Raw genomic sequence first — 16,753 nt, forward strand, 5'->3', positions numbered from 1 at the left:
GGGTTACAGGCACACAGGCACACACATGTGGCCACACAACTTGTAGATCTTCTCTATTGCGGGCTCTTATCTTTTTATGTTCTATGTTGTAGGGTGCAAGTATAGTCTTCACCTCGGATGTTTTAATTATTTATTACTATTCATCCCCTCTTCAGATCTCCAAATCTCCAGATCCTCACCATGCATTTGCAGCACCTTTCACTTTTGGCCGCGATAGCAGGCGTAGTTCAGCCTGTTATCGCTGCGCCTCACCAGACTCGAACTGAGGGAACATGCAAGAAGACTAAAGTTGCAATCTTGTAAGCATTGAACTTCTTATTGATTTCAAAATTCAAAAAACTCACCAAGTATAGGGGAGGTGGTGTAGCTGGTATTACTGCTGCTGTAGGTTTCCCTCTTTTGTTTATCTGAATGTTATTGACAATTTACAGCAAGCCCTGACGAATGCTTCCATACACGATTTCGTGATTCTTGAGTACCGCGATACTATCGGCGGTCGGGCTTGGCACAAACCGTTTGGCAAAGACAAAGATGGGAAGCCTTATAATATTGAAATGGGTGCCAACTGGGTATACATGTCTCAGCCACATAAAATGGAGTCAGCTGACAGGTTAAATAGGTGCAAGGTATTGGAAGCGAAGGAGGCCCGCAGAACCCGATCTGGGGTTTGGTAAGTCTCAAAATATAGCTTTGATCAAACACAAACTGACCTCGAACAGGCTCAAAAATACGGACTGAACACCGAATTCTCAAATTATGACAATCTATCTACCTACAACAAGGATGGTTACTCCGACTATAGCGATCTACTCGACACCTACGATACGGCCTATGATATTGCCAACCAGAAGGCAGGTGAGATTCTTGCTCAGAATCTCCAGGATCAAAACTTCAAGACAGGAATGGCCTTGGCTGGTTGGAACCCCAAGGTACATGACATGGAAGCACAGGCTATTGAATGGTGGTCGTGGGGTAAGTTAGATATCTTGTAAATGTACCTAATGCCACCGACTAACACCTGGACTAGACTTTGAAGCTGCTTACTCCCCAATAGAGAGCTCATTTGTTTTCGGCTGTGCCGGCGACAACTTGACCTTCAATTATTTCAGCGACCACGATAACTTCGTTATTGACCAGCGCGGATTCAATGTCATTGTCAAGGGTCTTGCCTCGACTTTCCTCAGTGACAATGACCCCCGCCTTCACTTGAACACCGAGGTCACGAATATCACGTACTCGGACCATGGTGTTACAGTTCACAACAAGGATGGCAGCTGTGTAGAAGCAGAATATGCGATTACTACATTCTCTCTGGGTGTCTTGCAACATGGCGCTGTCAACTTCTCTCCAGAACTCCCAGATTGGAAGCAGGAATCTATTCAGAAGTTCACCATGGGAACATACACCAAGATCTTCTTCCAGTTCAATGAGACCTTCTGGCCCTCGGAAACACAATATCACCTCTATGCCGATCCTGTCACCCGTGGTTGGTACCCGATCTGGCAGTCATTATCTACTCCCGGATTCCTCCCGGATTCCAACATCATCTTCGTAACCGTGACCAACGAGTTTGCCTACCGAGCTGAGCGCCAAACAGACGAGCAGACTAAGAAGGAAGCAATGGAAGTTCTGCGCAAGATGTTCCCGGAGAAGGATATCCCCGAGCCAACTGCGTTCATGTACCCACGCTGGACTACAGAGCCATGGGCCTACGGCAGCTACTCCAACTGGCCTCCTGCCACATCTCTGGAGATGCATCAAAATTTCCGTGCCAACGTTGGCCGGCTCTGGTTTGCCGGCGAGGCTACCAGCCCGACCTTCTTTGGATTCCTTCACGGTGCATACTTTGAAGGACAGGACGCGGGCCGACAAATCGCGGCTATCATGCAGAACCGGTGCATCAATGCAGACTCTGCGAAGTTGAGAGAGTGTGGGCCTCGCAAGCACTATGAGACCCTACATGGCACCTCGCCGTATTCAGACTACACTATGCTCAATGGATGGGCTGTGGACAGCTCAATTGATAACAACCCCGAATGAGTGGAGGTAAAGAAATAGGGGATCCATGTGCAGGCTAGCAACTTTTGAAGTCAAGTGGTTGATTATGTTCAATATCATAATTGTAGTTTCCATATTTGGATATAAACAGAGCTCAAGGGATCCTCAAGGGAGCTGTTTGTTTGTACTTTTGTCCAACCTTATCACATTTCTTCCTCTCCTGTTCTCAATAACAAGATTTCTCCATACGATTTTCTGTTTTCCAAAGTTAACTAGCCACTCCAGTGCCTCCAGTGCCTCCAGTGCCAAAGAGCTGGCTACGACGGGATCCGCGTCACGCGATGTCAGCCCTCTTTGAATCGGATCGACAGATGCATGAAGCCTAAAGTAGCTTAGTGACAATGCACCTTTATCAGATCCTTTTCGCTCATTATCAGATCTTGCTGACCTGGTTTCTCTTGTTGAATACGCTTTCGTGTTGAATACAATAACTCTCCCGAAGAAGACAATGTCTTCTAGCACATATCATATTACCCATGAATGTATCATCGCTACTGTCACAATCGATATCAAATTCGGCGAAATCCTAAACGCAAAGATCAAACAAGACAATCTATTCCTGGTCATTTTTGACTCGGAAAGCCCCAAAGGCTGGCCGACTGGCCGCAAATGGGGCCGTGACAGATGTTCTATTTGCGACCGGCTTAAATCAAATCATGGTATACACTTGTTATCACAAGGAATAATGATCCTATGAAGGTTTTCGGTAATATCATAAAGATCTAGGTGCTAGAAAAATAGAAGTGGTGTCAATAATTTCTCAAGAGCTTGATGCAAATGGGGCTCCATACTAGTTGCAGAATGGCCTTAGACAATTGTTTTCCTTTCTTGTCTTCCTTGGTAGGTTGTAAGATTTGGGCTTTCAGACGGAGATGTCGTCTACTTATAAAGCTCAACTGAGAGCAGATCACATGTCGAACATTGAATTTAAATGGCTAGTCAAACCGTGACTAGTCTTACTAAAAAGTACAAATCATATTGCTCCACTGTTCTTATCATATGCGCGTCAACTAAAACGGCTTGCGGATCATGGTGGATATTGGTCCAGCATCCAGTCAGGACATAAGCAATTCTGAAACACAATGCCCCGGTACAAACGGTCTTTCGGGCTCTCCCAAGGTCCCATGGAGATCAAGTTAGTATAGTCTTATGTTGTAGGGTACATACCACAACAAGCCACACCTCTAGACTCATCGGCCGATCCTCCGATCCCCCAATCCCCCAATCCCTCGCATCTTATGATAAGCCACGATTTCCCTGGAAGCTTTGAGATACTACGAGCCAACTCATCGCCCCTCGCATCCTACAATAGACCAATGATAGCTTAATTTAGAAAGTATGAGATAAGACTATTATGTATCAATCGGTTCTTAAAGGTCGCAGTTGATACTGTTATGTTTTCTATGCGGGTGTACAAAGTGGCTTTGAGAGAAGCGAGGGACACGGGAATAAATATAGTCGCACTCATTCTCACACCTATTATGACCCTTCAGGCCACCGTGCGACAGCCAATCAAAACGACTAAAACAGTATATCTGCCTATTCAGATTATCATGTTATTGTATATAAGGCCATACGTACAACATAGTAGTAGATACTCCAGTGTCCTACTCTTCGCTATATCGTATCTGGTGCTAGGAACTACCCAGGAAGGCTCGGGTCGGGGCTTTTGGAAGTTGGATGATATGTAAATAAAGCATACCAACTCTTAATAAACACACTATATATGCTCATAGGCCTGGCAGCAGCTGTGGCTCACTCTATAACTTGGAACTCACAAGGTCATTTCACTCAATCTAACTCCTAGCACTTTTTTATGGAAACACTTTGCTTTTTCCGCGTAGCCAAGGTCCATAAGCCCTAAATATGATCGGAATGGGGATCATTATTGCAGCTAAACAGCCAAGTAACGTGCCAGCCCATTGAATGCCCATATTTTGAAACATTTGCCTTGAGAATAACGGGAAGCCAGCAGCTACTGCTGATCGAAGAATGATATTGGCAGCAACAGCTGAAGCAGCGCTACGGCCCAGGTATGTCAGCAGGGTGATTTGATTTCTTCGAGTGGACGGGCCGAGAACTTACATTGGCAAGTATGCATCGACAATATAGTTGAAGCACGGAAGAAAAATGCATAACACCCCGAATCCGATGAATATCCCGGACGCAGCAGGTACAGCCCAGTGAATCTGAGGGTTGAACCCGGTCCAGCCAAACCTGATGAATGTTCAGTTAGCAGACATCATCCATCGTTTTGATACAAAATCATCTTACTCACCAAAAGAGACCTATTGTAAAGACAGGCGCTCCTAGGAGTGGCGGGGCGAGGCGCCACTCGGGCACTGGGATGCCATCATTCTCTGCCAGTTTCCTTGCGTAGGCCAACTGCCCGAAAAGAATGAACGCACACGCGAACAACACACCAATGATGAGGCCAATGAACATTAGACCAGCAAAGGCAGGAGTCATTCCGTATACATGCTCGAAGACAAAGGGGTATGCCTCAAGGAGTGCATAGACAAGACCGTAGATAAAGGACATGTAGACCGACACCACGAGAATGATAGGTTCCGTAAAGAGCAACTTCAATGGACGTGTGAAGTATTTCTCCACGAGATCTGCGATGCTGACCTCGATATCCTCGTGTCTAGCCCGAATATTACCATTTTGTGACTCTTTGCGGATAGTAGCAGCCTTTGCGACAAGAATACAAGGCGGATATGTCTCATCCAAAAAGAGAACACTCAACAGCCCATTTCCCAAGCTTAAAATGGCCGGGATGTAAAGAGTCCACCGCCAGCCAAGATAACTCGATGCAATGAAGCCACCCACAAAAGGAGCCATGAACGGGCCCACAAAAACAGTCAGCGCATATAGTGAAATGGCGGCACCGCGAGTGGCGTTACTGTATAGATCGGCCAGTACACCGGGAACAACAGTCAGTTGGCTTGCGCCAAACATGCCAGCGAAGAAACGGCATATCACCAAGGTCTGGATATTTTGGGCCACCGCCGATGCAATGGTAAATATTCCACCGCCTAACATTGCAATTGTCAGAGGCCATTTCCTTCCCCGTAACTCTGAAGCAGGTGCCCAGATTAGGGGCCCTGATGCAAAGCCAAGGACGTAGAGGGTTGTCCCCAGTGTTCCGACCTCTGTTCCCACCCCCAGATCTTTGCTTGCTTTGTCGATTCCGGGTGCAAAGATGGCGCTTGTTAGCGATACAATGAAGGTCCCTGAGCAGACTAAGATAGAGTTGAAAAGTCTGTGTGAAAATTGCGGTCAGTTTCTAGGATACCCAGATCTTTGGCTGATTTGGACATGGGGCTTACTTCGTAGACAGTCCCCAATTTTGAGGATGCTCGGGGTCATCAGCCCCTTTGAAATCGACATAGCTTGCCGTGTTGGAAAGAGATGTCGGAAGTGCCTTGTCCGCTTCAATCGACAGCTTCTCCTGCATTTTTAACTTGATACACTTGATGAGGTTTATGGGATGTCTAGGAACTCTGAATTCAAGCTGGGCTCCCCTAGTTAGTACGAGCTTGTAATCGAGTGGAATATTGGGGCAGTGTCACTAATATGTACTTAATGTGCATGTCCTTTCCCCAGCTTTGACCATAGAAACGGGTATTGCGGAACGGAGAATTTCACCAGCAAGGCACCCGCAATTTCCGCGAAGTTTTGTCGCATCCTGGTTCTCAGGTTTGAAAGTTGGAAGGAAATCAAAGCTAAGTTTTAAGGTCTAAAATGATGAAATACTGTCAACAAAATTAAACAAGCATAAGTAACTCTCTATATAGGATAGGGTTCACTCATCCAGATCCACCTAGGAAACTTGAACTATCAATCATATCCGCATTTAGAAATTGATCAAGGTCTTCCCTTTGTAAACCGGGTAGATCTGCGACCAAAGCCCCTAGCCATGAGTACTCTTCAGCGCTCGGAAATTCTTGCTGGGATGGTCCAACTGGACTTTCTTGCTCCTCCATGTTCATGATATCATTGAAGATCGTAAGGTCATCTTTCCTCCGCTGTTGATGAAGCATAACTAGCAAGAGAGCCGCACTCCAGGCTTCTCTCATGGTATTTGTATCGTAAGTGGATGCGACTAACTTCAATGTCTGCATTGCTTCGGGGAGCATAGCTAGCGATTGCCGTGTGTCCATCACGAGCAAGACACAAATGATGTGGAAAGGTACGTTTGCCATGTGTTGCCAAGGACTGCAGGTATTAACCATAGTCCGTGAGCAACCAAGTCCCTTTTTCAGCAACACTAGAGCGTTTTCTGCGAGGAGAGCGGATATTTCAAGTTTCTCTGTGTGGATTCTGCGCAGAAGGCAAAGTACAAGATTGCATTGCGCCATGGCCGAGGGAGGCTCATTGTGAACTCTTTCTAGAATCTGCGAAAGCGTTTCTTCTAGCTTAATCTCATCTCCTTTGGGCTTTCCTGGATCTAGGCTTGTCGATAATGGAATAAGTCCTAGTAGCTCACGGGTAAAATCACCATCGGTGGCTGATGGAAGCAATGGTAAATCATTCTTTTGAAAGGATACTCTTGATAAACCAAGATCATAAGACGTCCACATATTAAGATGTAGTGCTATGCCGAAGAGTCGTCTTCGGATATTTGGATCAAAGTCCGTGCCAATACTGCGCGGAAAGACTGAATCAGTGGACTCTAGGTGGAATCCTGCGGCTTCCACCAGATGCATTAACTTCGAGCTCGCGATCCACGTTGAGTGAGGTAGATCTGTCATTCGCATGTAGACAACTCTTAATGTCCACCCAGTGAGAAGGTCTACGGGAGGAGCGGCACATAGGACGTGCGTGTCAAGAATAGAATGTGCCGATCCGATCAGATGCATTTCAGTGATGGTCATGTTTCGTTGGGAAAACAGACAACCTAGTGCAGCGACGCCCCCGAGAACACTGTCATATAGACCACTCACCATGGGAGACTGCCACCTAGCCTCTAGTCGCTCAAAAAATTGAGAAGAATCAATAAAGCCATAGCTTGGAGCAATCTTAGCGAAGTAGATTTGAGCGAGGGTCTTCATGTGTTCCAAGGATGTGATATCCGTGATGGAAAGCACGGGGTACACAGCCTGAGATTCAGATGACAGTTGTCGCTTTCCAATATTCCAACCAAACAGGCTGAGTTTTGGCGCTTTGGCAGGATCGATCTTCAGGCCCATCCTCCGAACAAATGCAGCACCGGAGTTTGCCCACAACCGGCGATCCACCCCGTGTGTATCCACTGAGTTGATTTGCTGCGAAGACCTTGGCGGGGCAATTTCATCTGGAGGCTGTTGCGGAGCATGGTGCTTCTGTCGTGGCTGACGTTCGTAGTGGCAATCATAGCCCCATTGACAGCAAGTGCTGCAAGGCTCGGCGCCATCGCACTTTCTTTTCCGCTCCCGACATGGTTCACATGCAATTCGGGCGCGCTTTCGCTTCAAGTCGGATTGTGACATATCTTTGAACAATAAGCAGCACCTGTAAAGATCCCGCAATTTCCGAGTGGGATGGGTAGATAGACAGAGCGGGTATTGCGGATGATATGGGTGGAGAGACCAACTGGAGTGGGTATTGCGAGTCTATCATGTTTGATGCCTGAGGCCTAATAATTTCACCCACGTACAGTGACTAGGCCATGCGGATATTGCGGAGATTTGCGGGGCTACTGATTGTTGTGACGTCGAGGAGAATGCCTCGGTAACTCCAAAACAACATTCAAGCCGAAATTCCTCACACATATCTTGTCGCGTGGTTAGTACCAATGATCTTATTGCGACATTATTTATATATTTGCCAACCTTCTCAAACACCCAACCATGGCCGCAAACTTGCTATCACGATACCCATGGGTATCTAGTCCATTTGTGGTCAGCGCCCCCATGAAAGTAATGTCAGGTCCAGCACTGGCAGTAGCCGTTTCTCGTGCGGGTGGATTAGGGTTTATTGGCCCCGGTGCCAAAACACAGGATACAAGTGATGATCTCGAGAAAGCATCATCGCTCATACGCCAAGCGGCGGGCACAGTACCAACTCCCAGCTCGACACTACCTGTCGGCATAGGATACCAGCTCTGGGGCGATGATATCAGCATTGCTGTCGCGGCTATCGAAAAGCATAAACCATGTGCAGCCTGGCTATACGCCCCACGCCAGGGACCCAAGGAATACGACGACTGGTCTAGCAAGATCCGCCAAGTGTCCCCTGACACGCAAATCTGGATCCAAATTGGCACTCTGAAAGAGGCAAAAGAGCTTCTTCAGAACCGTGAGCGACCAGATGTTGTTGTGGTGCAAGGAGCTGAATCCGGTGGTCACGGTCGGGCGAAAGATGGAATGGGGCTTATGGCACTGTTTCCCGAAGTAGCAGATGCCATGGCAGGCAGCCAAATTGCTTTGTTTGCGGCTGGTGGAATCGCAGATGGGCGCGGTGTTGCAGCGGCAATGTGTCTTGGAGCTTCGGGCGTGGTAATGGGGACTCGATTCCTCGCTGCCAGTGAAGCACGTATAAGCCGGGGTTACCAGGACGAGGTTGTACGTGCAGTCGATGGTGCAGCCTCAACCACGCGTACACTACTGTATAATCACCTCAGGGGTACTTTTGGGTGGCCAGAGGAATATAGCCCCCGAACTATCTTCAACAAATCATTTGTTGAGCAACAGGAAGGGAAGTCTTTCGAGGAGCTGAAAAGGCTGCATGATGAAGCTGTTAAGACGGGTGATAAAGGGTGGGGTCCTGAGGGTAGACTCGCAACATATGCAGGAGCCTCTGTGGGACTGATACATGGCGTGAAAGATGCAAAAGATATTGTGTATGAGATTCGAGAGGATGCATTGGAAAGAATCCAGCGACTGTGTCCCCGAAAGGAGTAGGAAACAACTTTTAACAACTTTTTGCATAAAGCTGAGCTGAGGTTTGACAAAAGAACGCTTACTCTGTACATCTGATTGGATGGATAAGTTGAGGTCTACATGAACATCCGTGTGGTAATGTCTTCAAACATGTCAACATAGAAATATTTAAAGAAGGAGTTCCAACTTCAGGCACTATAAGAAAGAAAGATTCCCATTACCACTAAATCTCGATTATCCTCAGCTAACACGCGTATCACCAGCTAGAATTCAGTCCCTATTTCAATTTAAATACCATTTCCTCCAAATCTGGACATCCTCCACAAAGGCTATCAGACTGTCACTGACATAAATTGGCCCTGCAAACTCCAGAGCAACACTGACTGCCCGACATACAACTCATACTATTCAGTCCACAAGTACCGTTCCACTCACAGTATGCGTTAGTCTCATGTTGAAGACTGCACGACATATGCTCTGCGCAGGGCCTATCAGCAGAGCACTGCATGCCACGAACATCCTTATCTTTCATGCAGACCATCTCGACCATGGAAGTTCCAAGGGAATTAATAACACGTGTTGGACGACACTGCATTCCAGTAGGACAATCATAGCCCCCCAGACAGTGCAGGTTCTCTGCAGCAGCCATACACATCCCCCTCTCACAATGACCCGCGACACACTGACCGTCTTCCCTGCAAAGGGCACCAGTTACAGAAGTCCGCTGGCAGGTCATGGAGCTTGAAGAGCAGTACATTCCATAATCCGGGTGGGTTGATTGACAGTTCAATCCACTGGAACAGCTGTCACTGGGGCAGTTGCTTGGACTCTTGGTAGACACATGATCACTCGAGAAGATATGTCCGAGTCTGTCGGCAGGAGAACGGACGGTCATGCATTTCATGCTTCTGACATGTTTTCCAATACCATCGCCAACAGCTTGTCTAAGCAGATTCGCATGGGGTCGGGTAAATGTGAACAGTTCGTTGTTGCAAGAGTTGTCGCTAGGTGGCTTAGCACTAGACGCTTTTGGTCAGAGGCTTTTTACTTACGAGTACATTGAGCACATCATGTCTTGCTTAACCTCGGACGGACATGGGACATAGATTGATCCAACATTCATGCGGCTGGTACTTTGGTTAACAAAGCTTCATGGGTATGCGAAGAATACTCAACTTACTACTCAGACATGTTGTCGAAATTCATGCAATTTCCATCAGTCGCAATGAGCATTCCTTTTCGTCCGGCATTCATTGCGAAGTCGTTTTCTTTGAAAAGCATCGCCTAGATGGAAGAGTAAACAGATTGATCAGGGCTTAAATACACTCTCTATGGCCGTACCTGATTAGGGACCATCATGACCGGGCTGGCAGCCAGTGCCAAAGGCACAAGTGCAAGAATATTGACAAAACTAGACATTCTTCTTGTTGATTGCGATGGTTTGGAATAGACAATTGTGAATAGTGGGTTAACTACCGGATTAGAAGCAAGCTTTATACTCGAATTTGCTATCCGAGCGTGCTACTTTGCCTTTTAAGTTGTACCTTATCCTGGGGGTTGTTTTTGTTTTTAGACTGCGATACAATATTTAGGCCCTTGTCAAGTCTGCATGTCGTCTGATCTAGATATCTCGATTCGCCACAGAACCGGCATGACCGGGAAAGATTGATAAACCTAACGGTCAACTCACTTAAACTTCACGTTGTGTAATTTCAGAGCTTGGAGTTTCGGGCTAGATCGTTAAAAAAGATCAGATCCTTAAGTCTTGCCTTCAAATGTGCAACCTTAGCCCATGCTCCAGTGTTCGGCTAAATCTCAATGTCAGTTCCGCAGTTCCAACATTGATTGATGTCTCAGTTTCAGAGTTGTACACATATTGTATGGTGGCAAGGACCAACTATTGTGAGACAACCTTATACATGTATGTACAGCAAAGTCCTCAACAATATATACATTCACGGTTCCCCTAAAGGCAAATAAACTGAGACAAGTGTGCTGAAGTGATTTTCCCAATTGACGGTCCAATTAATTCAGATAAATGACGCCCATGTGCAATATGGGGAATTTTATTTATTGGTAGATAGTGACGTGCTAGTCAATGATTCCTCGTCTCGTATCACAAACATAGCAAGCCATCCTATAACTAGATATGGCTACCTAGGTACCTTGTATTGTTGCCCGCAGTACTCAGTTACACCAACGAAACGCAAAAAACGACTAATTTTGCAACACTTTAAATGCTGTACCAGTGACAGGTTCACTATCAATGGCTTGCGTGCCTAATTATTGAAGGATTTCTGGATATTCCAAGCAGTTGAACTCTCATCCATGGTCATTTCAAAGCTCCAGAAGACCTTGGTCACAATTAAACGCAGTTCTACATAGACAAGGCTGTGTGTGGATGGATACAATTAGCTTGATCCCCAAAGATATCGAAAATCACAGCCCACTTTCTTCCAAGACAGTTACGGGGCCCAAGTGAGAATGGGTGAACTACTGTCGGACTGTCCAACTCGAAGCGCTTGTCTCTGTTCTTCGGCCATCTCTTAGGCATAAACAAATCCGCTTTGGCAAGATGAGATTCGGAATGATATGTAGAAAAGTGGGCCCAGACACTGAGACCTGTTGAAGTCAACATACATAAACATTACATATAGAATATGAGGACCTGTGAAAGTGACGCCGAAAATGACCGCTTTTGGCGCCAGAAACGGCTTGTTCAAGTCATTCCCTGAGATTCCACCTGCGGCCAAAACGACGCCGAAAATGGCTCCCCTTCAGCCAAATCCAGGTCCCCTCTCTCTTCGCCCAGTCCAGTTGAGCGCCTATAAGATGCATCGTCTTCCCTCCCTTCCGGTGTCCTTCCACCTCCCATTCTCGCTTATCCTCGTTGCCCACGCCTCAAGTCGACCTCAACCTTATCGTATCCCACACCACAAAATTTTCACCCTGGTCCTTATATCTAACCTCTATGGCACCTGCGCCTATACATCCGGCTCAAACTGATAAGCACCAATAATAGGCCGATCCCATTCTTTGCGAGGAAACTCGAGCCAGACTAGAACATTTTCGCAGTCTTACACCTAAGATGTTTCAACTGATATTTAAGAGCCTTCTAAGGCTGTACTCCATAGGGCATTGCTCTATCTGGGTATTACCTAACGAGACCTTTAAAATTAATGAAATGGGTCTAGGCATCGTAGAGGCTTCAAAATGATAGTTATATTTTGCTTAACAAAAGCTTATCTCAGTTTCTGAAGGGCCAAAATGGCCACGGCTCTCATGTAGCATATTAAAATTCCTCTCCGCAAGTACCTATCCCAAGACTAGTAGGCCTCCAAACGTATTTAGTCACTAGTGCCGTCAAGTTCCTTCACCTGCGTGACATCTTCAAAAAACGTAGCGCCATACTCCTTCATGATCTGTATCCTCTCATCCATATTCATCGCAAAACCCATTCTCCCAAAATCTCGGGACATTTGACTGGCACTCCCATACCTCAACACCCACACACCCACTCCATCCGTCGGCCAACCATACACCATCACCTTTTCTTCTTCCTCCGTGATCTCCCTTCTTTCCATCTTCACATCGATCTACTCCTCCTTACTCGGCTAAAACTTCGCACCAGTGCGTCGCATGAGATTACAGAATCTGTCTTCTTCGTCGGCACTAGGTGAGCGCTGCTATGCATAGGAGCGGGGGACCGATAGGAAAAGCATGTCGAGAAGGTCAGCAGTCTCTTTGATGAGAACCCCGCCAGTAGAGGGGTAGCCGTAGACATCGCATCCTAGGGGGCCGAAAACAGTCCGTTCTGTCGTCGATAGAGCAGGGCCTATCGGTGCGAAGATCCTTGAGTCGCGCATTACTGTTTGTTGAGGGAAAATAGAGGAAATTTCGATGGGAAGCGAGCAGCCAATGATTTGTTGGCAGAGAGTCGATAGAAAGTTGAAGATGATGGGGACGAGCATGCTGCTAAACCTCATATTTCAATAAGGCTACAAACAGGATAAGACCGACATTTTGTATCACGTGAATCGACCTCAGATATTCATAAGCGCTCTCAGGGTCATGCAGATGACCGTTTCAATATGTAGGAATTGGGAGAAGCTTCCGTGAGCTGATTGGGCAGGAACCTTGGCATTAGGGTATACACTAACGTACTACACTAGCAGTAGGTTGCGTATCAACTAGTTCGGCGTTTGAACCTGGATAGTCGTAGGAGATGTCCACGGTTTGACTCGGAATGGATCTTGATACAGAGACGGTATCTGTGTTGGCACGCGTAGAAATGCAGTCAAAGGGTTCGTCAAAGGCCAAGTCCCCAATGATGTGAAATGTGAAGTTGTACTACTGAGACATGTTGTCCTTTTCCAACAATGATAGATTGGCCGGGACTCTGTGGACCCTGGTGCTCTTGAGTGAAAAGAAAATCATTTCCGTTGCCTCAGAGCTTGCAGCTATGCAGACCATATATTGGAGATCTGTGAAAGATTTCAAGCACGCGACAACACTATGCTTGGGGTAGATGATATTATTGATTAAGCTATTAAATCTCGTCTCATTTTCTTTCCACGGTTTCAAGCATCACAAACCAAGATTTATAACGATCCAAGGAATTCCATCATCCAGGCCTCATCAATCCCATCCAAAGGCATAACGTCAGGGAGTATAGCATCAGACTGGGTCATGCCACCATTTATCGCGTTGTGCGCGGGCATATTTGGGCGCCACATTTGCAGCAATTTCGGCTCCCAGTTCATTCTCATGCCTTGAATTAGTCTCAGTCCCTTTTCGAGGATATTCATTTCCCTGCTTTGGTCGAAAGTGATATATTCTGGGCACCTTCGGAGGACGGCTTCGTTTCTGTCCAGGTATTCGAGGATATTTGCCGTGTCTCGGACCATAGTTTTGGACCATGCCGGGTCGTCCAAAATGGTGAGCCTATACAAACTGACCATGGCTCGGGTGAATTGGAAAAAAATTAAACATGATAACTGTAGGTATTCCCCTCCTTCAAGTTCTAGCCATAATTCTAGCCAGCCTTTTGTTGCTCGGAGGGAGGTGTAAAGGCTGTCAAGGCGATGGGGATCGGGCGAATGGGCAATGGCGGGGGTTCCTATTGATAGTTCGTTGATTATGATTTCGGCATTGTAGATATACATCAGAACGACTCCTTTTATCTGGTTAGTCATGGCTGTGGAGAGTCAAGAGGGGTAGAAGCATACTGTGATGTTGAAGGCGAGGCGGAATTTGGCTCTTCACTGTGTCTAATTGATTTTTGAAGCTGTCCAGGTAGAAGGCTAGCGAGATAAAAGCTTCACCATCCCGCCGCAGTTGATAAACTCTGTCTAAGACCAAATGAATCTTGACTAGTATAATCAAGAGCTCATCTTGGGGGCACTCTTTAGCCTCGGTGAGTACTGAAAGACTTTCTTCCATGTGCGGTGTCCAACGCATAGCGTCGATCCTGGATATTGCCACTGCGACGCTGGTAGTATAGTTGTTAATTGTTGTTTACAGAGCTCCTTTGAGTGTTCAATATTTACCTTGATGAAAGCAAGAAGCATCCCAGCACAGCCCTCCTTTCTTCCAGTGTTCTGGGGGCGGGTGGAGCTTGCTTCATCCCAATAGCGAGTTTGAAAGAAAGCATGGCCGAATGATCATTTAGGCCACTTTGATTGATCCCAAGCTCGGCGACCACTGCCATTAGTATGTGTGCGTAGATATTGATAAATGGCCTTTTAGTGTATGAAACCCTGTAAAGAGAATTGTAATGAGGAAAGTGGCTTTCATTAGGGGGTACTTATTTTCTGCTCACCATGATATGAAAGTCATGATCCCAAGGAGAAGGTCCATGCTCGGTACAAGGTCGAGCATAACTCTTTGATGGATATGATTGGTTATTCTCCCGAAAGAGTCTCCTTTTTCTGGGTTGTTCCATGCTGTGACTTCCATAATACATACCCAAAGGAATGGGTATTGCTGTCGCAATTGGTCAGATGTTATGTCAGAAGGAATATAGACAAAGGGAAGATATTGCAAGTTCTGACTTCGGAACTGGTCGAGGCACTTCTGAGCCATGACGGGCGGGATGTAGATCAAGGACAAGATCTCCTGATCATACGAAGGCAGAAAGTGTGCAGGATACTGTACATCCTCGGTATGTGAAAGAGGAGAAATACTAGGTGAGGTTTGAGTGGTTGGTGCAGATGGGCTTGGATCATGCCGTTGACTCTGCCCTGGGTTTACCGGTTGCCACTCTGGAGGAACACCGGGGTTGACACCACTCTTCTCAAATGCGGACATAATCCAATCAAGTTTGGCCTCGAGATAGGCAGTATTAGAACCCGACGGCTGCTTATTGCGCTTGCGGACCGTCTGGGCAGGCCGGCATTCCTTGTTCAAGCGCTGGCATCTACCCCGGTATGCTTAGTTGGGACTATTGCCACACTCTACAACATAGCAGCGCCACTCACCTTTCGCAGCCATTACCGGTTGTGGGGATAATGCACTTGCACTTAGCACGGGAACAGTTCATACATGCGCGGCCATATGGCGCAGGGGTCCCTTGGATTTCGGCGGATTCCATCCCGACGCCCGGTGGGATTCGGGATTAGGAGATTAGATGATTAAGATATTGAAGGATGTCTCAATAAGATGTAGACCCTAGCACGGAGTAAAATGATAGCGCAAATAAGAGCAATATGCACCTGTCATCAGGATTAAAATCTAAAAGGAAAAAGAAAAAGAAAAAGGAGAGATTTGCCTCAAAGAGCGCCTACGTCTACGGGATTCAAACAAAGAAACACATCTGCCCAGACGGGCCATCGGACTTGGGAAATTGCGAAATCCAGCTGACTCAGATTGCCGGGTAAGGTCATGACTCCACCCCCGTCCATTGGACCGAGGCAGCCCTACTTTGTACTCTACTGAAGGAGTATACTGTGTATATAAACCACTTCTATTAAAACTCTGCTTAATACAGACTTACCAAAACATATTGGTTATCTGGGATAAACTATGGACATTCCTTCATCAAACCTTGACTCGAGCGGTTTCTTGCTTTTGACGAGGTCAACGATGCCACCAGACCAAATACTGTCCAAGATACATAGGTAGTGGACCTCGTGGATCTTTTCCTTTACGTCTCATAGAAATCCACGATGCTAAACATTACTTATATTCGAGATGACTTATTCTAGAGATACAAGATACAGCAACAGAGATCGTGCCAATAAACCTCAGCCTCACCACCACGTGCGTAAGCAAGAGTACCCTATGTAGAAATCCCCCATGCCTACCTCGACAACTTCAACCCAACAACCTAAGGGTATATGCCAACTCAACAAGTGTCTAAAATAAAGAGACACGCTGATAGATATACGGGAAATAAATCAGACGCTTTGCGGCCACGATATGTCCTGCAATTTCAATTGCTCAGCTCCCACCCCCGCCTTATCTCCAAACAGCGATATCACTGGGATTGGGGTATGAGTCTCCTCCTAGGTCTTTCTCTTGTCAACTACGGGCGCATCTCACATTCTTAGATTATTATCAACAATATTGTGACTGCCGGCTTCGCTGTAGTGGTCATTTCCCTCCACTACGTCGACGTCTACGATCCAACCTGCGACCCGTTTCAAAAAGATGGTCAAACACCACCAACTCCGTTTCGACCTAACCCGATAGACGAAGGTGTCTTGACAACCCTCAACACACTTCTAATGCGCGTACCCTTTGTGAAAATTAGCAGCAAAAAACTTGCAAACCCCCTACTCAAGGTGGGTAAGTTCTAGGATCGGATCAGTGAATGAATCAGGAATGAT

The 16,753-nt window shown here is 46.6% G+C and overlaps 7 protein-coding genes across 7 annotated transcripts; 2 read left to right on the forward strand and 5 right to left on the reverse strand.

The window, feature by feature from the left end:
- Window positions 1–180: 180 nt before the first annotated feature.
- On the forward strand, window positions 181–2,040 carry PEX2_036290 (uncharacterized protein; the record flags this gene model as incomplete). Its single annotated transcript, XM_016740904.1, has 6 exons — window positions 181–299; window positions 354–384; window positions 432–569; window positions 620–670; window positions 720–972; window positions 1,028–2,040. The coding sequence occupies 6 exons, from the start codon at window positions 181–183 to the stop codon at window positions 2,038–2,040; spliced, it is 1,605 nt and encodes a 534-aa protein (XP_016601098.1).
- A 2,099-nt stretch (window positions 2,041–4,139) lies between these two features.
- On the reverse strand, window positions 4,140–5,518 carry PEX2_036300 (MFS transporter; the record flags this gene model as incomplete). The annotated part of the gene is made up of 3 exons (XM_016740905.1): window positions 4,140–4,275; window positions 4,337–5,323; window positions 5,391–5,518. The coding sequence occupies 3 exons, from the start codon at window positions 5,516–5,518 to the stop codon at window positions 4,140–4,142; spliced, it is 1,251 nt and encodes a 416-aa protein (XP_016601099.1).
- A 352-nt stretch (window positions 5,519–5,870) lies between these two features.
- On the reverse strand, window positions 5,871–7,532 carry PEX2_036310 (uncharacterized protein; the record flags this gene model as incomplete). The annotated part of the gene is made up of 1 exon (XM_016740906.1): window positions 5,871–7,532. One exon carries the CDS (start codon window positions 7,530–7,532, stop codon window positions 5,871–5,873), a length of 1,662 nt encoding a protein of 553 aa, XP_016601100.1.
- Window positions 7,533–7,892: 360 nt separating this feature from the next.
- PEX2_036320 (nitronate monooxygenase) lies at window positions 7,893–8,945 on the forward strand (the record flags this gene model as incomplete). The annotated part of the gene is made up of 1 exon (XM_016740907.1): window positions 7,893–8,945. One exon carries the CDS (start codon window positions 7,893–7,895, stop codon window positions 8,943–8,945), a length of 1,053 nt encoding a protein of 350 aa, XP_016601101.1.
- Window positions 8,946–9,972: 1,027 nt separating this feature from the next.
- Window positions 9,973–10,343, reverse strand: PEX2_036330 (uncharacterized protein; the record flags this gene model as incomplete). Its single annotated transcript, XM_016740908.1, has 3 exons — window positions 9,973–10,051; window positions 10,105–10,208; window positions 10,266–10,343. The coding sequence occupies 3 exons, from the start codon at window positions 10,341–10,343 to the stop codon at window positions 9,973–9,975; spliced, it is 261 nt and encodes an 86-aa protein (XP_016601102.1).
- A 2,167-nt stretch (window positions 10,344–12,510) lies between these two features.
- PEX2_036340 (uncharacterized protein) lies at window positions 12,511–12,708 on the reverse strand (the record flags this gene model as incomplete). Its single annotated transcript, XM_016740909.1, has 1 exon — window positions 12,511–12,708. The coding sequence occupies one exon, from the start codon at window positions 12,706–12,708 to the stop codon at window positions 12,511–12,513; it is 198 nt and encodes a 65-aa protein (XP_016601103.1).
- Window positions 12,709–13,525: 817 nt separating this feature from the next.
- Window positions 13,526–15,516, reverse strand: PEX2_036350 (Zn(II)2Cys6 transcription factor domain-containing protein; the record flags this gene model as incomplete). The annotated part of the gene is made up of 6 exons (XM_016740910.1): window positions 13,526–14,100; window positions 14,153–14,415; window positions 14,474–14,627; window positions 14,892–14,909; window positions 14,978–15,342; window positions 15,404–15,516. The coding sequence occupies 6 exons, from the start codon at window positions 15,514–15,516 to the stop codon at window positions 13,526–13,528; spliced, it is 1,488 nt and encodes a 495-aa protein (XP_016601104.1).
- Between the last annotated feature and the right edge of the window lie 1,237 nt (window positions 15,517–16,753).

Source organism: Penicillium expansum (genome assembly GCF_000769745.1).
Source record: "Penicillium expansum strain MD-8 chromosome Unknown contig109, whole genome shotgun sequence".
Taxonomy (NCBI): Eukaryota; Fungi; Ascomycota; class Eurotiomycetes; order Eurotiales; family Aspergillaceae; genus Penicillium; species Penicillium expansum.